The sequence below is a fragment of the Pelophylax lessonae genome (genome assembly GCF_965119305.1).
Source record: "Pelophylax lessonae genome assembly, chromosome: 2".
Lineage (NCBI taxonomy): Eukaryota > Metazoa > Chordata > Amphibia > Anura > Ranidae > Pelophylax > Pelophylax lessonae.
This window is the reverse complement of record NC_138769.1, coordinates 71,271,195-71,298,626: the sequence shown is the minus strand read 5'-3', so window position 1 is coordinate 71,298,626 and position 27,432 is coordinate 71,271,195. Positions and strand designations below refer to the sequence as shown.

Here is a 27,432-nt window from a genome sequence, read left to right as displayed (position 1 = left end):
AATTATTCATAGAGTGCTGGGCAACAAAACTAGAACAGAACATGCTGAAACCTAGAGATTAAAGCTTTGTAACAAATATTACATTACAAAGCTTCTTAAAAGTGTGCCAGGTTACTGAGCTTTACAGATCAGAAAGATTCTGTTTGCATTGTGTATAATACAACAGAACAAAACAGTTCAAAATAAGGTTTTCATATTTTATATAAATCTGGGTTGCAACTCTAAAAATACAATTTAAAGGATCAGGCCACTTAAAGTAGAACTACAATCAAAGAAAATAAAATGACATGTGTGATGCAGTCAGTCAACTGTAATGACAAAGCCTTTATTGGGCATCCTGTGTTCATCTTCCTTCAGCAAGGTGTCAAAGCTTTTTGTTTTGGAGAGAAATCACTGCAGCATTCTAGTAGATTTCAAGTAAGTGACAAATAAATCAAAGCCCAACTCCAGCTAATAGTTTTAGGGCTTGTTTATAGTTTTGTTTATCTATGCTAGTGATTCGCGGTGGATCGCTTTTCAAAGAGCGGCAAGGGGGATTTTTTAATGGAAATACTGCTCTGCAACTAGGAGACTAGCACCTGGCTCTCGGTTTTGGTGGGGTCCTATTCACTTTATTATGTCGTGTTCGACAGAGGTACTGGCCACCGAACATGACATGATATAATTTTTGCTGCACTGTGACACAAGGCATTAGGGCTAAGGTATGTGTAAACGCCAGTATGGCTGCCTTTCCAGCTTAAGGGGGAAGTGTGGCTCAACTGCAAGTAACAACTAGGTCTTAGACTAGTTATGGTCAACTTATTTGATATGGGGGACCTCAAATGTGGCCCCTCACATCACCAAAGGGTCATACTTAGAATTCAGTGAATATTTGAAGTCAGAGACAACAGACACTCAACAGGATAATATAGGAGATAGCCAGAGACTGGTGACATGGTACAGAAAATGGTCAGAGACTGCCGACATGGAACAGAAAATGGTCAGAGACTGCAGACACGGTACAAGAGATGGTCAGATATTGCAGACAAAGTACAGAAGAATGGTCAGAGATTACAGGTATGGTACAGAAGATGGTCAGAGATTACAGGTATGGTACAGAAGATGGTCAGAGATTGCAGACATGGTACGGAAGAATGGTCAGAGATTACAGATATGGTACAGAAGATGATCAGAGACTGTGGATAAAATACAAGAGATGCTCAGTGACTGCAGACATGTATATGGGATGTTCAGAAACTGAAGACCTGATACATGAGAAGGTCACAGACTGCGGTCCTAATACAAGAGCTGCCCAGGGACTGCAGACATGATACAAGAGATCAGAATCAGAATCAGAAAATGTATTATCATTTTACAATAACAATCATAAAATTAAACACAGCTGTCATAGACTGTGGATGTGCTGCAGGAGAAAGTCAGAGACTGTGAACATGTTATAGGAGTGGTCAGAGACTGTGAACATGTTATAGGAGTTGTCAGAGACTGTGAACATGTTATAGGAGTTGTCAGAGACTGTGAACATGTTATAGGAGTTGTCAGAGACTGTGAACATGTTATAGGAGTTGTCAGAGACTGTGAACATGTTATAGGAGTTGTCCGAGACTGTGAACATGTTATAGGAGTTGGAGTCACAGTAGACTATATTACATGAGATTTATAGAAATCATTGCTATACCAGGGCAATAGGGAACACACAGATTGGGGCTAGGGCCCCGAAGGCCACACAAAGAGTTTCAAAGGGCCGCATGCCGCCCCGGTGCCTTAAACAGTTACAGAACCAGTTTGTTGTCTTCTTTTGAGGGTATGAACCTTATACATAAAAACTGACAGTTGTAGGCACCTTTCACAGGGCTATATTTAAAAATAAACAGGTTGACTTGCATGTAAAGGTGAAGAAAAAATAAACATTTGAAATAAAAATAAAAAAAATAACCTTTTTCTTTTTTTTATTAAAAGCACGTAATGGATAACCCAATACTACCTTTGTCTGACTTAAAATCAGAAGAAGCACAATACCTATTTTATTTACCTTACACATGAATAACTAGGAACGGAACAGCTAAAAGAAAATCATATTGGTTTAATCACATTTATTTATATAAAAATAGCAAATCAGAAATACACCCGCTTGTTACAATGAGATGTTTTCTGTTGTCTGTGTGCAATCAAGAAAAAAAATGGAGGTCACGTTACTGACAACATTACTTGCATGTCATTTCACACATCAAGTCTTTTCTTCTTTACTTTGATTTCAGGCTCAGTAATGCAGAGGATTGTGTTTCAATCTTTTAATTATTTAGAGATACAGTCCCATACCCCATTATTAGGTAACTATTTGGTATAAATCAATAATTTATGATGTATTACATTAAAAACATGACGGACCTCTCGATCTTGTCTGCACACAATATTTATTAATTAACTTACACCTGCAAATCTGTGGCAAATAATTAGTAAGACATCTGCCCATGTTCATTGAATTCAAGGACCCACTTCATTTTTTGTAACTGACTTATCTGAAAATATGATATTGCATATCCTTAGAGAAGCCCCCGATACCGTAGCCTCCTGTCTGATTTTAAACTTGACAATTCATGCATCCTCTTACTAGATAAATTCCCTCACTCAATACAAACAATGTCCAGGAGAATAGAAAAAAAAGTTATTGTATTGTAAATAAAAGCCATGCTTTGATTTCCCATGCTTAATAAAACTAAACCATACATACTGAGCCACACCCACTGTTGATAGGTCACACCCACTTTTTCACAGACCCCCATGTTCTCTTCCACACCATCCCAAACTAAAATGCCTGGTCTCTAAAGCTGGCCGTACACTAGTGGTTTTCAAACAAAATTATTATCAGTAGCTTTGATGACTTTATGAATGTTGTTCAAAAGTACGTCAAAAACTGTTAGAAATGTGATTGTTGGAGAAACATTTTACATCCTGCTCTTTCAATTTTTTTTGTCACTGTGGTCAAAAACTAAAGACAGTTTGACCCCACTAACTTTTAGAAAATCAAACATTAAAATGAAAAAATGTAAAAATAAATGCACGAATGTATGGCCAGCTTACGATTCTTCACACTTAGTCACCAACAATACAAGTAGACCACGGTGGCTTCCATTATGCACAGATGGGAGATTCCTTATATATATATATATATATATATATATTTATATATATACTGTATATAGACCTGCACATGACAACATGTGCATAAACAAGAGCAATAACACATGAGTACATATTAAATAAGTATATTAAACATACCTATAATGAGTTGTCCAAATAAAGGTTGAAAAAACAGAAAAGCAAAAACCACTGATTGTGATTGAAGAAATGAAGCAGGTTTTGTCCATTTCATCTTGACCCCGTGTAGTGCATTACCTCAATGTTATCTGAAAGATGCAAGAAAAGTGAGATTGGAAAGTGTTCGCTGCCTCTGTGTCAATTTCAAGGAGAACAGTGACAAATGACATGATTAATTTAAAAGCATACATTTTACTCCAGCTGACATTCAATAAGAAAAGCTGCACTCCACAATTTAGTACTTTACGGGAAATTATTGAATGGCAGAGAGACATCATAAAAGGAGAACACTTTGTCACAATGTGCTAAGTCAAGAGTTTTGATAATATGAATTTCACAAGCTCTGCAGATACATTACAAAAAAAAAAAAACAAGCACCTTCTTGATTAAAAGTTTCTGATTAATAAAATGACTGCTTGTTTTGCCCATAGTAAGTAATTCGATTATACCTTTCTATTAAAAAGAACCTTTGAGTACTCATTTAAGGCTGTACTCCAAGCCCACAGTTTATTCCACAAATGCAATTTGTTTTCTGTTCATCAAATGCTGAGATTGCACACCACACACCGAAATTCAGTTATACATACAGGTCTCCTCTCCATCCCCAACCTATGACTGGACAATGAAAGAAGAAACGGCATACCGATGAGTTCTCCTCTCTGGCACTCTGCTCTTCTCTCCTATCAAAAACCTTGCATGTTAACAATTGATTGATTCCTACGGCTGCTTTTTCCTCCTCCACTTTGATCTCTGCTGTATAGGGTCTACAAGTAACCCAGCAAATCCAGCAATTTTTTATTAAAAAAAAAACATCTGTATTACATAAGGTAATGCTGCAATGAAGTAAAAGCAAAACATGTTTTTAGTTTTGGATAAAGTGAAAAGAAATTGGAACACTTGTCAGTTTTATATTTTTTTTTGCTGTCTGTGCTCCTGTTAGGGAGATTCACCCTTTCTTATTTTTAATCTTTTTTATTAATAGAACAATAAAGAAGATACAATCACAATTCCATACATGTAGTTTAACGATGACAAGAGTAGGGATGATCGAACGGTTCGGGTCGACCATCAGTTCGACCCGAACATTGACTCTTGGAGGTTCGGCCGAATTTAGAACTTTTTGCTGAAAAAGTTTGGAATTCGGCAACCAGAACCGACCAAAATGCAATGGGCCAGGAAATGGGCTTTAAAAGCCTGTGATTGGACCAGAACCATTAGTAAAAGCCAATTGAGGGGGGCAGGAGAATGCTAGGAATGTGATTGGAGTGACTAGGGGGTCCAGAGGCCAATCATTAGTGAATACGCCCCCCAGTATATAAGATAGCCCCCGCCAAATTTCTACCATTTTAATACAGGGACATGGAAGAGAGTGGAAGCAGTTCTGTTACTTCTGCTTCAAAGTGTCATTTAGCAATTATTAGTGTGAGGAAAGGGATATCTAGTGTAGTTAGGGTGCTATTTTCCACTTTAGTTAGCTTCAAAAATCAAGTTTCTGTAGGGAAAGTGTTAAGTGCCAGGGTGACAGTAGTGTAGTGTAGGGTGAACTGACACTGACTGCTATGGCAGGGTGACCAAACCCTTCCATTTCAGGGTGACCGCTATAGAGAAAAGATTGTTTTCTCTTATGTGACTTTCAGAGCAGCGATATGGCTTCTCTCCGGTCAGCCTGCTTTTTGCTGCAGGCGTTTATAGGGTTTTTTTGAGGACAAGTTTGGAGTCAGGCATGACATCTGAACTTGTGTATAGGGGTATATATACACACACATGTATGTATATATACACCTACACACATATAGGTGTGAAAATAGCAGAACCCTAAGCTTGCGCTAATGAAATAATTAACAGGCATATGGCTCCGCTCCTATCACACCTATATATGTGTATGTGTATAATACATATAAGTGTGTGTGTATATATACCCCTATGCAGAAGTTCAGATGTTTTGCCTCCCTCCAAAGACCCCAAAAAAATGCCCAAAAAAAACGCCCGCGCCAAAAAAAAAACGCCCAGGTGTTTTATTGCAGGCTTTTTTTTTGGGGAATTTTTTTGGGGTCTTTGGAGTCAGGCAAAACATCTGAACTTGTGTATAGGGGTATATATATACACACACATGTATGTATATATACACATACACATATATACGTGTTATAGGAGCGGAGCCATATGCCTGTTACTTTTTTCATTAGCGCAAGCATAGTGTTCTGCTATTTTCACACCTATATATGTGTAGGTGTATATATACATACATGTGTGTGTGTATATATATATACCCCTATACACAAGTTCAGATGTTTTGCCTGACTCCAAAGACCCCCCAAAAAATGCCCCAAAAAACGCTGGTGTGTTATTGCAGGCTTTTTTTTGGGGCATTTTTTTGTGGTCTTTGGAGTCAGGCATGACATCTGAACTGTATAGGGGTATATATACACACACATGTATGTCTATATACACCTACACATATATGTGTAAAAATGCCCAAAAAAAAAGCCTGCAATAACACACCGGGGCAATTTTTTTTGGCGCAAGCGTTTTTTTGGGGCATTTTTTGGGGTCTTTGGAGTCAGGCAAAACATCTGAACTTGTGTATAGGGGTATATATACACACACATATATGTATATATACACCTACACACATATAGGTGTGAAAGAAGCGGAGCCATATTGGTGTTAATTATTTTATTAGCGCAAGTATAATGTTCTGCTACTTTCACACCTATATATGTGTATGTGTATATATACATATAAGTGTGTGTGTATATATACCCCTACACAGAAGTTCTGATGTTATGCTTGCCTCCAATAACCCCCAAAAAATGCTCAAAAAAACATTTGCTACAAAACCGGCAAGGTGTGAAAATAGCGGAGCCATATCCCTGTTCTATAAGTGACCTAATATAAACAATCTTTTTCTTTCTGGTTCTGGACATGCTACAGAGCTGAAACTTCACAGGTACACTTTGTAGACCCCCCCAGACACTAAATCCAAAGTCAAAATTAAAAAAAATCTCATTTTTTTTCAATAGTTTTTTCAATAATTGGCTCTCTATCAAAAATTACAATTTTTAAGAACTTTTTTTGTGTGATTAATAGTCTCTGGGGCATGACCCAGAACCCTAGGCACTTTTTAGGGGCATTTATTGGGTTTTAGGGCTTCAAAATTGGGTTTTTTGATTACCGAAGTTCGGGTCCCATTGATTTTTGAAAGGTTTGATCATCCCTAGACAAGAGGTCGTTACAGTACGCGACCTATTAGAGATTACATAAGTATAACAAGTTCAGATAGTATAAATGGGCAAGAAAAAAGATATAAGTGTTATAAACTTAAGTGTAAATACAAGGAAAGATAAATCCCCCTGACACTGTAGGAGGAGAAAGGATTATAATTTTCGGAATGGGGCCAAACCCATGCACCATGGAAAGGTTGCGAAACATATGGGTTCTGAGTTCCCTCACTGAAAGGAGGGGGTTAGCCTCCTATAAGATGCCAGGGGGGGAAATAGGAAGTGAGACAGGGGGAATTAGGGAATAGAGGAAGGGGAGAGATAGAAAAGGAAGGAAGCAAAAGAGGAGGTGGGAGAGGAAACAGAGGTGGTGGGCCAGCACCGGGTTAAAAAAACTAGTTATTGCCTTTGTAAGTGATTTCAAATAGATATGCGTTCAAATTGTGCCCAGGGCACAATTTTGGGATCCCAAATTTTGGATTTTAACTAGAACAGAATTAGAGGAGAAATCTTCCAATGAGGACACCAGTTCCAATGACCCTGGTGTCAACCAAAGGTTCCATCACTTTGAAGATATTTCCTCTCACTTCTTGTTTTAGCTATGGGAAGAATAGGGAAGCTTCCTAGTGATGTGTGGAAATGTGTCAAGTTTACAAAGGTAAATCCACCCAACTTGGACAAAGGCAGCCATAAAACCAAAGAGAGGGTATAGCCCTTCTTCTGTCTTTCTAAACACATTTAATAAATAGCTGGAATTCAGTTTAAAAGTGGATCTAAACTCAAAAAATAAAGATTTATCAGTATACTGAAAAAAATTACCTTTAGCCTTGAATCCTCCTGTAAAGTAGCAATGCACTTTATGTGCCTAGTGTGCCAAAAGCCTCATAGTTGTAAATCTGCAGTGTAAAATTTAAGGTGCAGCTGCCTCTGATTACTATTCTCAAGATTTGGAGTGTAATTTGGTGATGTCCCTACTGTGCTGCTTACTGTTCTCATAGCTGGATGTTGTGCAACAAGGAAGCAAAACTATGTATCTACAAGAAGGGTCACCTCCATACAGCGAGGCAATGCACAACAAAGCATTGTGAGTTAGTAATGAGAAATATGTAATTTTTGTCTTACCTGTAAAAAATCTTTTTTGGAGTACATCAAAACTTTTAAACTTAATTAATATGGGAACAGAGGACCAGATGGCAGCCTTGCAGAGTTAAGAAAATAAAGTCTGGTGCTGAAAAGCCCAGGAAGCACTAACACTAGTAGAGTTTGACTTTATCCAGGGAAGGGGGAACTTTGTTCCTAAGGACATAGGCCACAATAATGAGCTGTTAAATCCACCTAGTGATAGTGGAACAATAATCCCAATGCCCTTGCAGTGGCCTTCAGGAATGGCAAAAATAAAAATGGATTGTTGAAAGCCATATGAGCAATAGAGACGAACCTCTTTAGGATGTATAGGAGCAGGACAGAAAAATGGTAAAACCAAATCCTGATTAGGGTAGAAAGAAAAGACCATATTTGGATGAAAAGGGGCCATTGGCTGCAGGACATCCTTGCCTTGTGTAAAAGAAAAAAAATATTCTTCATGGGTCAAGACTGGCAACTTAAAAACTTGCCTAACAGAGTTGATAGTGATGAGATGACAATTTTATGAGTAAGGTATAATAATAAAGCAATATTACTAATAGACTCAAAGGAGGGTCTCTAAAGGGCTGACAGGTTGAGATGCCATGGAGAAGGTACAGAGGCCAAAATATGAGAAACACTCTGCATGAAGGCTTTCATTAAGGAGTTGGAGGCAATCAGTCTCTGAAAAAGAACCAACATGGCTGATCCAGACCAAACTGGAGAAAAGGCAGGATTTATCTTATTGAGTATTCTTGGGATGAAAATGCCCAACTTCAAACCAAATGATGTACGTCTGCAGTGGTAGATCATGTGAGAGGTTGACCTCCCCTCCTATCCTTTAAGAGTGTAGGGATGATCATAGCACAGGACTAGGGCTTAAACAGCCATACCACTAAGGTTAACGGTCAAGAAGTAGTTTGATAGACCAACCCTTGAGGGCAAAAGGTCTGTATGATCGAAGAGGGTGCACAAAGAGTCTACCAGGAGGTTGATAATGACAAAGTACTACATTCTCCTTGGCCAATCTGGTGTAATTAGGATCAGTGAAATGGCCTCTGTCTCAATCCTGGAATTGGGATCCAACAAGGGGCTTCAGAGAAGAAAAATGAAAGAGCATAAATCAGGTTTGAACTGAAGACATGCAAAGAATGGGGTGGATTCTGCAGAGCTATGCTTGCATCATTGCTTTGCCAGTGTACAATCACCTGCAGGTAGCTGCATAGCCCATTGGTTACACAATAACATTATGTGTCCTTTGATGTAAGATTAACTAAAAACAGCTGCAGAGAGGCCAAAGTCAATACTAGGGACTAGTCCATTGTTTCCTGCCTGCCTTTTCTGGCCACAGCTTTCAGAGTGCAAATTATCTTTAAAGGACTTAGTTTGATACAATCTTTTCGCATTTTTCACTTTCCAGAATCTTGTTCTGTCTAGAAAGTAAATGTTCTAGAGAAAATAGTATTGCTAAAGTAATTTGCTTGCATAGATAATTTTATATGGGTGCTCGCAATCTCAGTTTATGTATACAATTTTATTATTAGAAGCTGACACATTTAAGACACAATATAAGTGCATGTATCTACCGTAAATAGAAATTGGATTTTTAAATGAGATGACCAAAATGAATCAATTTTAATGATCTCTATAAAGCAAAAATAGCCCTTACCTAATTTACCAGCAATACCACAATAAAATATAAAATAGCAACAAAATACAAACAACCAAGTCCTAAAAAGAAAAATAAATATGTAAGTGTGCTCAAGCACAGCCAGATTATGTTTCATTTTCTACTCTAAACTGGAAGCATTAAAGATAAATGACTTTAAAATCACAGGGAGCCAAGGAGGAATAACTCCATCAAGTTTGTTTATGAAGAGCCATGTGCAAAATATAGTTGTTCTAAGAAAGCAATCGGTAAGTAACATTTGGTGGTTACTAAGTATAGTATAGTATAGTATAGTATAGTATAGTATAGTATAGTATAGTATAGTATAGTATAGTATAGTATAGTATAGTATAGTATAATGTAGTGTAGTGTAGTGTAGTGTAGTATAATATAGTAAAGTATAGCATATGCATCATTATTGCTGTTTGCTTCATTAAAGTACATCTAGAGCCAAGAACAAAATGCAACATATTGCAGCATGTCAGTCCTTTGATGTAAAGTTGCGCTTACCACTCCCCTGTTCGGTTTGCACCAGAACTCCTGAACATGTAAATAGTTTAGACTTGAGTCACAAACTCTATTAAAGTCTATAGGATCCAAACTTGAAAAGTCAAAAGCCCCCATTTTGAAGGCTTGTATGCAAGTTATAGGCCATAAAAAGGGTATGGGGGCCCGGGTACTTCCCTGGGGGACACGTATCAATGCAAATTGTTTTTTAAAAGAAGATCATTTTTACAGGAGCAGTGATTTTAATGATGATTAAAGTGAAACAATAAAAATGAAAAATAATTTAAATTTAGTGCCTGGGAGGGTCCCCTTAGTCTGCCTGTAAATTTGCACATCTTTACCCTGTATAGAACCTGCTGCAGCAAAACTGAAGGGAACAAAAAATGACATTTAATACAATACCATTGCAAGACAAAAATGGAAAACTAAATGGTGTGGGGTTACCCCCAAAAATCCATACCAGACCCTAACCTGAGCATGCAGCCTGGCAGGTCAGGGAGGGGGGGGGCTTTGGGGTAGGAAAAAATGCTATACTATACCCTTCAGTACCAGTGTGGATTTTAAGAGGGTACCTCATGCAAAAATAAAAAAAATGCGTGAGGTCCCCTCTCAAAAATCCACAGCGTACCCTTAGGCAAGCATGAAGCCTGGCAGGCCAAGAAAGGGGATACGAGTTCAATGCCCTCAACATAGTTGAGTAACTTGCCTGTGAGGGCATGGCCATATATGGTCAATTTTTTAAATTGGATCCCGTGATGCTTTTGCAAAAATATGGTCAATAGCATCATCCGGGAGACAACGGCAGTGAGTGATTGTTTGTTTTTGACGGGTCCACAGGTGCGAGGCATCATAACTGATGTAGATCTTCATTGCTGGATGACATGATTGTTTTATTTTTTAATTAACCACTTCATCTTAGCTGAAACAGAAGATCTCTCTCTGCCTTGTGACAAAACAGCCGTCTGCCTTGTTTTTACAGGCAGACACCCCATGATTCCAGTTGGCCGGCATACATTGCGGCCACCGGACCCGCTTATTGTCTCCTGCTGTGTCTGATCACAGTGGGAGCAGTGCTCCAGCGGCGTGCATGGGCCCCGAGAACCCCTACACAAAATCACGTACCTATACTTGATTTTGTGCAGCCGGGCTGCCCTGCTGCAGTATTTATGCAGTCCGGAAGTGGTTAAGGGACTTCTCAAAAACTGTGTCTGTCTTTAATGACAGTTTTCCATTTTTTTGTGAATGAGTAGAGGGCTATGTGGCTTGGTATGGTTCTGGAGGGGGGTGCCCTCTTTTCCTTACCTGCCTGGCTGCTTGCTCACAAAAATGAATGTTTTTGGTAACCTCACAACTTTTTATTTTTGTGTGGGGTTTCCTCTTCAAATTCATACTAGACAACTATGATCAACTGTTAAATAGGGATGAGAGACCTCACACTGCTTTTTTCTATTTGCATTGGGTCCCCTTTAAAATTCATACCACACCAGTAGGGCCTAGTATGAATTAAGGTGGGAATGCCATGCTGTTTTTTTGTGGGGTTCCCCCAATAACATTTGTATTAGAACCCCATCTAAGATAAGGGTCTGGTATAGATGAAGGTAATCCCCAGGCCCTTTGTGAAAACAGAAGGAAGCAACCCAAGAGCTGTCATTTTAACAGGCAATTTAACACACTTTTTCCTTGTAAAGGTCTGTCTTGTTGTAGTAGGTTGTATACATTGCAAACATGTAAAACTTCACAGGCAGGGTCAGGGAATCCCCCATGCCCCAATAACTCACCCCTCATTATTGTTATTTAGTGCAAAGCAGAAGAGAAGTGCAGTATTTAAAAGCTTTCGTAACAAAAAATGGTTAGAAACACTTACAAGAGATATGCAGTATACAGCCTCATCGTAAAGTAATATGGCGTCCAGCGAAGTGCCTCCTGCAAATTGTGGCAACTGCAGATAGTAAGCCAGCCAACCAGCAGTGAAAAGAAGTGCAGTTTAAGATGCAGTAAGTGAAGCTGCTCTATCAGAACCAGCATGGAACGCAAATACCCGGAAATTATGTCAAAGGGGGCAGTGACACGTTTCAGAGCATGCGCTCCTTCTTCATGACCAGGAATATTTATGTACTGTTCCCTAAAGGAGGTCTTCTGTTATCCAGAGTGCCCTATCATCCATATTATTTATGCAATGTTTTTGTTTTTCATGTTTCACTTTAAGAACTACCAAAATCGCTGCTTCCCTAGCATATTAGTTTAGAAAATGGCCATTACTGTTTTTAACATTTGGCTCCCATTGTCTTCAATAGGGTTTGGATTTAGCAACAAAATGCTTGTCCTATTCACCTAACTTGCCCTGAACTAAATCCAGGTATGTTCATATCATCACTAATCCATAGTAATTGTGTTCTTTTATTTGTCATAATGTTAGTAAAATGGCTACAAATAGTAAAACAGCCCATTATAAACAGCCCCATTGTTTGTTTTAGCAGTGCTAAAATGAAATTAATAAAAATAAAAAGTAGCGCTAAATCCTAATAGTGCAATCATGAATAATCATATGGTAAATAATGTGGCGTGAAAACAACTAAACATACAGTGAATAAATTACGAGCAAAATATATCATTGAAAAAATTAATCATATGAAACTAAGATAATGAAATTGATGCAAATAAAGACCTTTCAAAGAAAAAGTATTTTTTCAATATTAAACAAAGTGTCCATAAAGTTCAAAAAAGTGTATAAGTAACAATGCTTGATGAAATCCACCACCAAGCACCAACACTTAGCATACGCTTCTTACCAGATAGCATAGAACATAAATTATAATGGTCATAAAAGCACAAAATAACCCAGCACCTGAGAAGACGTCACTGATGACAAAATGTGCCGAGATTGGCTGTTACTGAAGACATCATGCTTGCATAGCTGTCACTCACGGTGCTTTTTTCTCAAGAGCTGATAGTCTGCTGGTTTTTTACTCATTTGTGCCTGTTTACAACTCATCAAAGGTACTTTTTATATATTTTAAATAAAAGGACTTAAATTTTAGCAGGCTTCACTATGCTGGTTAATTTTTTTATTCCTGATCCATTTGTAGCTGTTGCTCAGCAGCCACCATCTATCTCAGATGTGGGGTTATTTTTTGCTTTGATGACCATTATAATTTATGGTCTATGATATCTGGTAAGAAGCGTATACTAAGTATTGATACTTGGTGGTGGATTTCATCAATCAAGGTTACTTATACAATTTTTTGCACTTTATAGACACTTTTGTTTAATATTGAAAAGCACTTTTTTTACTATTGAAAAGCACTTCTATCATTTTTTCAGTGATATATTTTTGCTCATAATTTATTCACTGCATGTTTAGTTGTTTTCATGCCACATTATTTACTATATGATTATCCATGATTGCACTATTAGAATTTAGCACTGTTTCTTATTTTTATTGATCATTTACAGCTGGTATCATAGTTGGTTAAGGGGTTGCTTACCTTTTCATTCTTTTTGCTTGATCTAGCGCAGATTTTTCCCTGTTTTATAAAATGTAAATAAACCTGCATTTTATTTAGCATTGCAATTGCAGTGTTACTGCAATACATCTTACCTTAATCAATTGTTTTATATTTGAAATAGTCAGTTCAGTTAGTATCATGCAAGGTTAGGAAAATTAGCTTCAGAGTATTTACCATCTCCAGGTAAATTCTATTCCGCTAATATTTCAGCTTTTCAACGTTGCTTCTCTTGTGTGCTTTCGGCAACTGTAATTTACAGAATCAAGAATAGGAACTAGAATGAAATGTAATTAACTTGTTTTTTTGCCAGCTTGAAACCATGAATTAACTGCATGATGTAAGTAACAATAAAGGGCATACACAAAAAAAAGTAACAAAGCAAAGTACTGCAGGCTAATAAATGCTTTCAATAATTATATTTAAGGATATAACTTCTGGCTTTTAAGGCTAGGAAGGAATAAGTAAATCAGAGCCGAGAGTACAAATGGAGAGGAAACATTTAGATTTGATTTAGGACTGTCTGAAATCTTAGTGATAGGTATATGTCAAGCTGTGATGTATTAAAAGTGAAACAAGCTTAGATACAAAAGTGGAATTTATGGCCTCAGAAGGCACAACACATCAATGGAGCCCAAGAGCTTAACAAGCCCAGTAATTCACAATTGCTCCTGCATTTGTAGAGAGATTCCAACTTTCAAAAAGTACACATTACATAATAAATGTGAGTTACCAACATTGAGACATCTAAAGGAATTAAAGTGAACCTAATACTAAGAACAGAAATAATTGAATATATTGTATCTTACCAGTCCTTAAAGTAGTATTAAAGGTAATTTTTTTTTAACCACTTGCCGACCAGCCGCCACACTCTTACTGCGGCAGGTCGACTACCTGTACGTCTATTCGTGTAATAGCTAGTGGGGGCGCGCACTCTGATTGACCGGAGGGGGAGCCAATCAGCGGGTCCAGCGGATGCAATGTCCGCAGGCCACCCGTGATCGCTCCCCATAGAGACAGAATGGCAATCTGCCTATGTAAACAAGGCAGACCACCGTTCTGTCAGAGATTAACAAAGTATCTAGTAAGCACATCCCCCACGCAGTTAGAAAGCATCCCCTAGGGCATTGATGGTGAATCTTTGCACCCCAGATGTTTTAGAACTATATTTCCCACGATGCTCATGCACTCTGCAGTGTAGCTTAGTCTCATGGGAAATGTAGTTCCAAAACATCTGGGGTGCCAAGGTTCACTATCACTGCCCTAGGGACACACTTAACTCTTTGATCGACCCTAGTGTTAAGCCCTTCCCTGCCAGTGTCATTAGTACAGTAACAGTGCCTCTTTTAAGCACTGATTACTGTAGTAATATCACTGGTCCCCTCAAAAGTGTCAACAGTGTCAGTTAGGTGCCTGATCTGTCTGCCGCAATGTCGCAGTCCCACTAAAAATTGCTCATCACCGCCATTACTAGTAAAAAAAATAAATAAAAATGACAGAAATCTATCCCCTTGTTGTAGACGCGATAACTATTGCGCAAACCAATCAATATACACTTATTTTTTGACCAAAAATATGTGGCAGAATACATATTGGCCTAAATTGATGAAAACATTTGATTTTTTAATTTATTTATTTTTTATAGCAGAAAGTAAAAAATATATATATATTTTCAGAACTGTCGCTCTTTTTTGTTTATAGCGCAAAAAAATAAAAACCGCAGAGGCAATCAAATACCACCAAAAGAAAGCTCTATTTGTGGGGGAAAAAAGGACATCAATTGTATTTGGGCTGGGTGCAAAGTCACATGACCGTGCGATTGTCAGCTAAAGTAACGCAGTGCCGTATCGCAAAAAAATGGCCTGGTCATTAAGGGGTCCGGTCTAGAAGTTAAATAGCAAACATCTTATACTTACCTGCTCTGAGCAATGCTCCTGGCTCCTCCTTTTGCCCCCTGAGCAAGCTGCTCCCAATGGCAGCTCCCATATTTTGACAGCATCACTTCAAAGTAAGCCTGTGCTGAGAGAACATAGAACTACAATGGCTGACCTCTACTTCTGATAAATGTAGTTGCCTTGCTATTGTGCTGATCCAACAGCTTTAGTCATTTCTGTTTTCGGACTTCACAATGACTTTCAAATCTGCATGCTTGTTTTGGGTCAATATAGCCCTCTGAGATGGGAATCAGCAATGTTAACCTCTTATTTACACTGTGTAATTTCCCCTAATAATTATTTGATATTACAAAAAATTTTAAACATGAAAAGAAGTAGTAACAAAATAATATCTCAGAATCTAATATCATCTATATAAGGTTTAATTATTTCTGTAACTAGGAATGTGTTATCGTGGCGGCTTTGTAGTTAGGACAGTGCTGTCAGTAACATGGCTTAGTTTATGTTGCTTTACATTGGCCTTGTTTTTATTTTTTGGAGTTTTCCTTTCAGTGTGGGTGTACTTCAGTTACCTGTTATAGCCTACACATATAAAGAGGGTATAATGGCTTTGACCTTGGATGTCCCTTTTGTGGTATTGTGGGTAAGACAGTGACTAATGGGAATCAGTCCTGCCTGAACTTGCACTAACCAGACTCTAACTTCTACAGTTTATCATAAATGCTGCTGTAAGATCTATCACTCCCACCATTCCTCACCTGCTGCCCCTCTATGTCAATCTCTTTACTTGTTTCCAGTCAACCTAAGAATAAAATGTAAGTTACTGTGCTTTGCTTTCAAATCTTTTCACGGCTCATGTCCCATTTATGTTTCTGATCACATATACCAGTATAACCCAAGCCGACCTTTCTGCTCCTTCACTGATTTGCTAATGTTCTCTACACTGATGACAAGCTACAGATTTCTCTTGAGCAACTCTCCATTCTCTTAAACTATTTTCCTTATATTAGACTTACAGTATATTAGCTCCAACCAACAATTTTAAATAAATCCTCAAAACCCTTCTTTTCAAAAACAGTCTACTGATCTATTGGACCATCATAAACTATTGGTTACCCAGTACCAACTCCAATAGCCTACAACTACCACAATTTCCCTTTCCTGCTGTATCTGGTGCTAACCATTCTTTAATTTTGGCATGACAATCTTGCTATTTCATGATTGCACTTGTTTTGGCTAAAATTTGCACCCTCTTATTTATTAATGCAAATGGTTCCATAATGTCTCAATAAATATTCACCTGGCTCAGCAAAAAAAGTGCTTCTATCTTAAGAGATTCTCAGTTACAAGGTATCTTTAAGAAGAAAGAAATGAGTGGGGATATTCTGAAATGATGACTGGCTGAAAGTATTGATAGTTGGACTGTATCCTATAGATGGCATATAATCCTAAAAAATATACTGAGCGAAATATAAAGACCACAATTGTGACCTCCTCCTGAGGTCATTATCAGTTGCATATTTGTCTCTAGCTTTGATACTATACTGACCCCAAACAAACATGAATATTCTGAAGTCAGACCTCCTGATTTGTATAGCTGTTCTTGGCAAGTATCTAATAAATACCTGAATCCCCTTGATTAACATGACAGCTAGAGCCAACATTTTCAAAAGGCAAGGCTGGAAACTGCATCCTACATGCCTTACAGTACAGGTTTGCTTTAATTGTCTTGTACAGATTTTGAGTTATGTCTTTCTTTTAATGAAATATATTTTACTTTTGCTTTTTATACTGAAAGAATAATACTCACATGGGATGAATCATTGCACAGACTACTGCACAAAAGCAATGTCTATAGTTCTATGTGGTAGCAGGCAAAAAAGTACACAATTCTCTAGATAGTTTAAATCCGTGCCAGAATATTGGAAAAAGAAAAGCTGATAACTTCAATGCCCTGACATTTCAGAAAACAAAATGTTGAAAACTGGAGTTTGGGGGTACATAGGGACTCAGTTAACAAGGTGACCAGACCTGCTCTCTGTATAAATCGGTCACTTTGCGGTCATAAGGCGTTCTTGGCAGAATGCCATTAAATTAAACTGGAACTAACATTCTGTTGTTACTCACTGAGAGCAGGCAGGTTTTTTACTGCAGAAGATACCTGCAATGTCTTTTCTGCAATAAAACATGCCTATCTGCCTGCTCACAGCGATCTCCAGCATGTAAACTGAGCAGCACATGTGTATCCCAGCTTACAGCAGCAGGCCCAATCCCTGTGTGCTGGGATTACTAGCTCATGAGCAGTTGGGAAGTTCTCCTGCACTGGTCAATAAGATGGCTGCTAATTAGCCATTAGATTGAAGAAAGGGCAAGGGACAGGACCATTGAAAAAAGTTGAGTAATCTAGCCTTTATTTCCGTTTTAACAGTACTGTTCTGCTGGTTTAATTTTTATTTTGTTTGGATCTGCAGTGCTTCTGCTGCTTTTAACTGGCCCTGAGGCCTCTCTGATATGGACTTTGCTTATGATAATGCAAGATATCCCACCAGAGAGGTGTGAATAAGGCCTTAAGCTGGCAACACACTGATCAAAAATTAGTTGGTTCAGCAGAGGCCAAATTTGGATCAATGTGGGGCCATCCTCACTTGACAGATACAGTTATCCTTTGCTCTGATAACATACAATTATATTCATTTTTGATAGTGGCCCTTTAACTCTCTTAAATCTCTGTTTTTCCAATGCTGACCTCTCAGAATAATATAGCTTAAGTTTAAAAAATAAAGAGATTTTTATATCATAGCAACCTGATGTCATGGATTCTCTTTGACATTTTTGCCAAACAATACAAGAACCATGTATCCACAGCAGATATTTTTTACACTATAGCCAGGGATGTAGAGTATCAATCCTATGTTCTTCCTTACCATCACATTTTGAACAGGACTTTAAATATTATGTGTGATCCTAAATATTGTTAACAGATGTACTCTCCATGAACTTGTTCAATCAATTTTTATGTTTCTATTGCCTTCAGTAACGAGCCCTCCAAAGTCTTTTTGTACAGAATAGTGCAATTTATAATTGATATCACCCAGAACACTACCCTTAAGACATAATTAAGTACGGATAACACACCAGAAATGGATTCCATTCACCATTTCTAATATATCGCTCTCTCTCACATAAACATGTCTTGGTTAAACCCCACAGAACAGTTTAAGATTTTCCTATTGAAAGGATTTCTACTTAGCCATTGTCAAGGTAAAGAAAATGACTTTGACAGTTGTAGCAGTTCTGCCACCTTAGCTATGATAGATAACATTATAGATGTATTTCATTTATGAGGCAGGTTTCAGGGACCAAGACAGAATAACCTTTAATTTTAAGGATCATTGCTGAAGAAAGACCTTAGAATTCTTGAAGACTGATAGACATTTGGCAGTGCCAAGAAGTGACAGATAGAAGTAATTTAGCTTATAAAATAATGATGAAATGATAGGCTGAGAACAAAGGGAGGGATACAGTGCCACAAAGGGTACAGAATATTCTCCCAAGATGGTATTTTGGCTTTACTCCTATTTTTGTTCTTAAAAAGGCAAGAGGGCTTTGAAAGCCATTTAGTCTTAAGTATTCATCTTGCTTTTGAATGTCCTCAGCAGGGCTTAAAAAAGGGGATTCAATTTTAAAAGATAATTGTGTCAGATAGCCTTCTCGTGGCTTTTCAGAAACAATCTGATAAATACCTAATTACCAGGCGAGCGATTTCAGACCCGTGCAGCTGGGCCGAGGGAAAAGGCTACGGGGATTGACAGGGCCCCCAAAAGCCATCAGGACGACAAACCAGTTGGACTTTGAATTGCCTAATTTATTCAGCTGATAAAATGCATAAAGTGTCTCGGGGGGAAAACAAGATATGAAGCAACCAAACTACTATTTTAACGCTCATATAATGTGACAGATTAAATTTGTAATCCAGAGAATGGAAGCAATATGCCATCTTTTAAATGTCAGTGGGACAATTTTGTATTCCTTCCACACCAGCTAGGAATGAGAAAATGAAACATAATATTTTAGATTTGTGACTACTAAATGGCATGGTTTAAAATCAATGTTATACCAGGGTGTATTAAATAAAATCAGCATTAACAGAAAGCCTCTTAAGCGCTTATGATGGCTTGGATGAGTAAAAAACAGCTGGAATATCTGTTTTGCTTTATGAATCATTGTGGTTTCCACAATAATAATCAGTGGGTGCTAATAGGTCTTTCACTCCCTTATAGTGAATGATTGTTATTCACTCCATCCATACATATTATACTGCTTGTCATTCCAGTAAACCTGAAATTGGAAGACACAGGTAACACAGGAATACAGACAGTTATACATTGAATGTTATTTTATTCAATGGGTAACGTTTTATAGATATAGTAGTTCTCAACGGGCATTAAATCCTAACTCCAGGCACACAAAAAAAAGTCAATAGCTTTTGTTCCATCAGCACCTAACAAATTTTATTTTTTAGCTGAAGTCTGCCTATATTTGCCATTCTTACCTAACACCACCACCATTTTGATGAAAAAACTTTTTTTTTTTTACTTACATGAATGATATTAGACACAGTGATTTCTCTATGCAGTGCAGACAGATTATGAAAGGCGGTGGGGGGTTTAAGTTAGTAACCTGCAGAGCATTTCTGCCCTCATATTATTTCAGTAATATGTTATGTCCACCATACTTTGGTCAGCCATTTATGTAGAACCAAGCTTTAATAAATAGAATTGTACATATTTATCCCCTTCGTGCCTAAGCCTTTTTCTGACATTTGTTGCCTACAAGGTAAAATCCTTATTTTTTGCTAGAAAATTACTTAGAACCCCCAAACATTATATATATAACTTTTTTTTAGAAGAGGCCTCAGAAAATAAAATGGTGATCATTGCAATATTTTATGTCACACAGTATTTGCGCAGCATTCTTTTAAACGCAATTTCTTAAAAAAAATACATTTTCGTGAATAAAAAAAAAGTTAGCCCAATTTTTTTTTTGTATAATGTGAAATGTGATGTTATGCTGAGTAAATAGATACATAACATGTCATGCTTTAAAATTGCGCACATTCATAGAATGGCGACAAACTACGGTACTTAAAAATCTCCATAGGCGATGCTTTAAAAATGTTTACAGGTTACCTGTTTAGAGTTACAGAGAAGGTCTTATACCAGAAATATTGCTCTCACTTTAATTATCGCGGCAATATCTCGACTTACGGCTCTAAAAAACAGAACGGGGTGATGCCTGCGGCTGCAGGTATCACCCCATACAACCCCTTCAAGCCGAGGCCACATAGCGTAAAGGGGATGTAATTCCTCTTATATACCTTATTTCTGCTGACCTACAAGTATCATGTATATTTTACAGCTTATTACCATACATAGAAATGTTCAGTCTGTCTCATTTTGAGCATTTTACATTGTATGATGCAGAAGAAACTGCATGTAGTTTTTATATATGTCACAATACTATACTAGATACCACTGCAGGCGGCCACCGCTACTCTGCTTCACTTTGGGGGAACCCGTACTTATTGTCTACAATATTGTAAGTGCAATTTAACTTTACCTAAATAAATTTATTGTTGATAATGCACCATGGCGGTCCCCTTTGTTGTGTCCCCTACCTTTGAGGTAAACTAGACACCAGAGGTCACATCAGCCATCAAGCGCTCAGCGATTCCTTGCAGGACCAGTACACGTGACAGTTCCAGGCTTATATCTTTGCTTTGTCTGGTAAGAGTCCAGGTACTACCTGTGTGTAAGAGTGTCACCTGAGTTTCTTGGAATCTCTCTGCAGCTGCATGATCTCCGGAGCAGTGATATCTTTACATGCCCTTAAAACTTCTATTCTTTGGTAAGAGGCTAAGCTGGTGGTGGGACGCTGAACTATCCTATCACAAGGCTTGCACCCTCCAGATTTTTTGTGTATGTAGCACGGAATTTTGGAATCACCTTTTGGATTATTTATCAGCATTTTTGGACATTATTGTTTGATACCCACTTGTGTTCCACTGGACTGAGTTTTTTGATTTGCACTTGTCATCAATTTATATGAATGCATTAACCAATTAATTTTCTATCTTTTGTTGATTTCACCAACACATATCTTGTATGTTTTAATACACATATCTTGGGTTAGCGCACCTGATTTTTACTTATAGATACAAATATAAACTTTTTTTTAGCACTTAAATAAGAACTCCAACTTTTCCTTCCCAAAACAACAGATACATTGTGCATGTAAAGGAATCACAACCCCACTTTTAGCTTGTGTGTAACTTCTGTCCTTTAGCTGTATACAGAAGGTTTCGGTGTCCATGATGTCACTCCTCCCCCTGACTAAATTTCTAAGTGATTTGAGTTCCTGCTTCCTTCCTTTTTCAGTCCTGATACTACATGCCCCTTCAAGACAGGCTATGGAGGTCACTTATACCAGTTCTGGGAGTTGATGTGGGTGGGACCTAAGGTTACTGTGGGTATTTCTGGGCCTTTGTGTGGGTGGTGAAAGGTGTAAATGTGTCATACCTCCTCTTGTGGCCTTCCTGTCTTGCAGCATGCCAAAGAATAATGGCTTGGCATATTGCAAGACTACAGAGGAAGGGCTATGGGAGGATATTATGAAGGTGTTTCCTTCATATGTAAATGAATCACTTCACAGAAAGCAGAGTTCTGGGAGGGAGGATTCTGAGGGGTGGGAGTCTCCCTGTTCACACTGGTCAGCATATTTACCTGGGCAGAATTGAATTGTAATTGTGATCCATTCACATGCAGCAGCGGCACAGCTAGCTTTCAGAACAGATTTTGTATAAAGGGGCTTCCTTCTTGAATAATGCTGTGATCTGTGAGGTGGGACACAGAAGGTTTGGGCTCTTTCTGTAGGTGTGCCTGCCTGGGATTGAATGCTAACTAGGATTTAATTCCACCCACCACCAGAACTGTGAATGAAGTTACATCATTTGCTGAGTCTGGAAGACTATAAAGAGGAGTGGAGTATTACAGACTCTAGTTGCTGCAGGAAATTGGCTATGGAATGGACAGAGGCTATACAGGATGTCACATGGTACAAAGTACAGAAAATCAGGGATCTTACAACAGAGGTAGGTTCTATGCTGGGATTGATTATTCTATTCAGTTCTAGTGAAAATAAAGTTGGAATTCAGCTTTAATTTACTAGTTAGACCAAAATGTTCTCTATAAACTGCAACTTTTTGTCAAACTTATTTACTGGTTTTGGATGCACATTATGCAGTTAACCACTTAATTGTTAAGACAATTATGTAATTCTAATTGGTAACTTTGTCACAAAACTTTAATGCAGGGCTGCAAAACCCAGAACAGTTTAAATTGTAATTGTTCTCACACATGTGTTTAAACACTTTCCGCAAACCCATGTACCTGTACGTCAGCTTGAAGAAGTGGTTCTACTTGGAGGATGCCTGCAGCTGCAGGCATCAAATTGGTATCCTTTTTTAAAGCCGGCGGTTGGCTTTCTGGTGATAACAACCGATGCAGCTCAGCAGCCGCTTGGCTGTTATCCCAGCGAATGGGCCAAGATCTTCCGTGGCTCTGCCCGGGTCTCCTGTCCCACAGAGATACCCGAGCAATCAGCTGGCATGTCCACCGGCTGGTTGGAAGTCTCAAACTAAGCCGGATTCGGCTTCAATCGAGTCTCCGATCATGTAGCCCGGAAGTAATGTCTCAACGTCACTTCTGGTTTACTCGGCTGCCAATGGCGTTGATATAAAAAAAACTGTCAGTATTCAGAAATGCCTATTTCAGCATCCTGAATACTTTGAATGCAGTGAAGGGGTCTGGGGTCTTTCAGACCCCCCATCCCTCCATAAAGAGTACCTGTCACTGCCTTTTACTGTCACAGAAATGTCTACATTCCTCGTGAAAGCCTTAAAAGTGATCAGATTTTTTTTTCTTTTTAAGGAAAAAGTGTTAAAAATAAAATAAAATAAATAGAAAAAAAAAAACATTTAAAGCCCCCCCCCCGTCTCCCTGAGCTTGTGCACAAAAAAAAAAGCATACGTAAGTCGCACCCGCAAATTAAATTGGTGTTCAAATCACACATGTGAGGTATCGCCATGATCATCAGAGTGAAAGCAATAATTCTAGAAAAATACCTTCTCTGTAACTCGGAACTGGTAACCGTTAAATTTTTTTAAAGCATAGCCTATGGAGATTTTTAAGTACCGTCGTTTGTTGCCATTCCACGAATGTGTGCAATTTTAAACCATAACATGTTAGGTATCTATTTACTCGGTGTGACATCACAGTATGCAAAAAAATTGGGCTATCTTCACTGTTTAGTTTTTTTTAATTCAGTGAAATGTATTTTCTCCCAAAAAAATTGCATTTGAAAGACCGTTGTGCAAGCACTGCATGACAAAAAATATTGAAATGACAACATTTTATTCTCTAGAGTCTTTGCTAAAAAATATACATAATGTTTGGGGGTTCTAAGAAATTTTCTAGCAAAGAATACTGATTTTATTTTGTAAACAACAAGTGTCAGAAATAGGCTTGGTCCTTAAGTGGTTAGTAAAGTCAATGTTTCTGGTCAAGTGGGGAAAGTCTGGTTAGGTCCAGAGGTCAGTCAGGACACCAGCACAGTGCTGTACATAGCTTCCTGATGACAAAACAGTACACCGCCACAGTACTCAGCTGAAGAGTCCCCAACTCTGATGCAAGAAGTAGGCTGGCTCCTAGGAGGAGTTATGCAAAATGCTTTAAGGTTGGATGTCAGATGGAAACGTTTGCTTTCTTTGTCTGCTTTTGCATGTAGACCATCCTAGGTAATGCCCACATGTGATGCTAATTGAAAGAACTCAAATCAAATGAATGAAAGGGGCAAGCCTTGGACAGTATGGCTAGATGATTCAGGACAACTTCCAGCTAGGAAATGAGACGCGCTTTATCTGACCTGCTGCAACTTCTAATGCCCACTATGAGAAGCTCACAGTCTGCACTTCAATCAGAGTAAGCAATGTCAGTACAGAAAATGAAAATGTACAATTGTGTAAGACTGAAGGTAAGATTGGGTTCAGTTTTAACCCTTAAACATCAGCACAGCTACTGATATTGGTGAACAATGCTGGTGCTATAGTTTATTCTCTGTTCATAAAAGCACACTTGGTGGCCTTTAAACCGCAATTATATTCACCTCTCCAGCGCTTCAGTGCCCCAGGGAAATAAGGAACTTTTATGGGTGGATTTTTAAATGCTATAGACTGTGCACTTTGCAAGTGCAGATGCTCCAGAGCTTAGTAAATGAGGGGAAGCTCTGCTGAATTCCATGATCTAATCATCTGCAAGCAAAAATTATGTTTTTTTTTTAATTTTATTTTCCTTGCATGTGATTGGGTGTTCCTTGCAAAGTGAAGCTTCATCTCAGTGACAAAGCTCTGTAGCAACTGTATTTCCAGAGCGTAATTGCACTTGCAAAGTGCACAGTCTATTTGCCTTTAGTAGATCCAACTTCGTATGCCTCTATTGCTTGGGAAATCCTGTCTGTTTGCCTCTTTTTTTTTGGTAAAGTTCCACTTTAGGAAGGATATTACTTTGTCAGTGGAATAGCAATGAGAACCATTATTTGAGATGAGACCAGTAGATGTCATCAGGCAAAGTATCTTTATATTTCATAAAGAGCTGAGAAGTAAGTCAGGACAATTACAATATCTAAAATTTATGAAAAGATTAGAAACAATACATGCTTTGCCTTTGTAATATTTTGGTCTAGACAGCTTTTCTTCTTTATTCAAAAGACAGACTCTGATTCTTTCCTTTTCAACACCTGTAGATATTCCCTCTTTGTGCATAGGATAATGCCTTTGTATGTAACTCAACAATGGGACACCCATACTAATAAAGGGAAATGGACAAGTAGGAAAATAGAAACATTGAGAGGAAGGGAGGGGAGATCTAGCTTAAATACAATAAATATCGATTTCTAATGGATCATGCCTGGAAGCCTGATTTGTCATCATTCGTCACAGATGTACAAGAGAAATAGTTGTCTTGTGGTCTTGTTGAGCAATGATATACAAGGACTGCGGTGCTGGGGGCCTGACTAGGAAATAAAGTGCATTGGTTTATAAGTGTATTGGACTGCAGTCATCTGTCTAACTATAATTGAAGGTCATGTGCAGCTGCATGGCATGGGAGACAGAAAGGACTTAAATACATTTAACAGAAAGAACAAACAATGACACAAGCACTGAGATTCAGATTTGAGGCAATGCAGAGGGCCTATGGTCTCTTTATTACTCCTCATAGTACATCTGTAAGATTTAAATGTGACCTAAACTGTTGGTAATGTATTTAAACAGTACCCTTCATTTTTGCTGAGGAACCCCCCCCCCCCCGTGATCTATGTACATTGCAAGGATTTTAACACATTTTGTTGCAGATTCCTACCTTTTGTTATTCTGAAGAAATAGCTGTTTGATTGTCTTTGTCCATGTGCAAAATGACTGTGCATAGGAGTAATTTTATAATTATCAATAAGCTGCTGCACCTTCAGGATTCTAATGAGGAAAATGTCAGGGTCTGCATCCCTTTAGAGGTGATTTCCCTTTTAGAGTATTTCACTAAAATAAAATTTTTGTTATAAGGGAAGCCAAAAATCGGACTTGTATCTTAGTGCAGATTTCTTGGAAAAACAGTAAGCCAATCACACAAGTAGGAAATAACATTCCTGGGGGGCATTCTGAATACTATCTGTGTACGGAAGGACTCCAGGTTGCCATATTACATTGTATTTTACAGAAAACGACAGCGCTGCAGATTAAAAAGGAATTGCAAATTTTAATAACTTTAAATTACAGTATGACTTGTGTCGCAATTGTGAGTTACTCTTTAAACTTTATCTCTAAGTACAGTTTTTAATAGATTATATTTTTACCTTCATATCTTACCACTCATTGAAAATTATCTATAGATTATAATAGTCATTAATGGCCAGAGACCAAGAGCTGCATAGGCTAAGCTACAGACAACCTTTTTTTCCCTCATAATAATATATTTAGTATTGTTGATATTACCCCATTGGTTAATGTGATGAGTTCATTTTAATGAAAATCCTATTTTAAATAAACAGCAAAACTGAAAAAAAGGGGTGGGCCTACGCACCCTGCACATTGGGGTACCTTTTCCATGCACACTTTTACCAATGCCCAGGACCAGGCGGTGATCACGGTCATGTAAAAGTCCAAAATTATTGCAGTTCCCTGACTTAGAGATGAGCCATAACACTGTGTGCAGTAAAAAAAGTACAGAATACTTCTCAAAGTGCTGTCCCATGTCACTACACACTGTAACTTAATGTATGTTTGCATTATAAGGGACACCGCTGAGCCCATGCCCTATCCATCATTCCAGCATGCCTCTGTTATTTCACTCCCAGTAACGGAATGAGGTCCTATCGTGCACCTAGCGTGGACCTCATGCATGCACTTGTTAATTCTTTCACTCTTGAAACATGTGACCAGGTCATGAATGTCCATGGCGTGGGTCCAGTTCCAGTAGCTACTGGAAATTTACCTCTATGAGGGAAACCAGAACACTGACCCCCTCACTAGCGGAGGATTGTCACCTATACCAGTGTAGCACTCTCCTAGGTAGGTGCTAGAGAGTAAGTATAGTTTTGGCTCTGTCTGCCTATCAGAGGAGCAGCAGGCAAATTCTATATTGCTTTCTGACTAACAGAGGGCAGGATCTGGGGGTTAGGTCTGCTCATGGTGCTCAGTGTGTGATTCATCTGGTCTAGGGGAGTGTTTTGCACTGGTCCAATGGGAAGGCATATTAGACAGTGGAGGAAACCTGGCCAATGGGTACACAGGCTTTGATACAGCCCCAGTGATTGGTACATACTGCTTGTCTAGGTGCATTGTGGCGTGTGGTATAAAAGCCAGGAGCACATGTGCTGCGGGGTCTTTGGCTGGTGAGCAGAGTCCAGGAGGGAGGGGGGCGGCTGTCTCTTCCTCTGTAGTGGTGGCACGTGGTCACAGGTGGTCGGATTGGGGACCAGGAAGAAAGGAGCTGAACCCAGAGGTCCATGAGAGCTGACTGGAGGGATTAGACACTGGAGACCCTCGACAAACAGTATTGTGAGTACAGGGGATCGTATCTAGGGGCCTGACC

At 38.5% G+C, this 27,432-nt stretch overlaps 1 protein-coding gene across 1 annotated transcript in view; it reads right to left on the bottom strand.

Moving 5' to 3' along the window:
• Positions 1-27,432, bottom strand: part of ROBO1 (roundabout guidance receptor 1) — a gene marked incomplete at its 5' end in the record, with an annotated part of 1,547,889 nt that overhangs the window by 1,286,025 nt on the left and 234,432 nt on the right. The window contains one exon of the mRNA XM_082246143.1: positions 3,277-3,404. Within this exon, the coding sequence (XP_082102269.1) occupies positions 3,277-3,370 (94 nt within the window). The remainder of the gene's footprint in view (positions 1-3,276; positions 3,405-27,432) is intronic.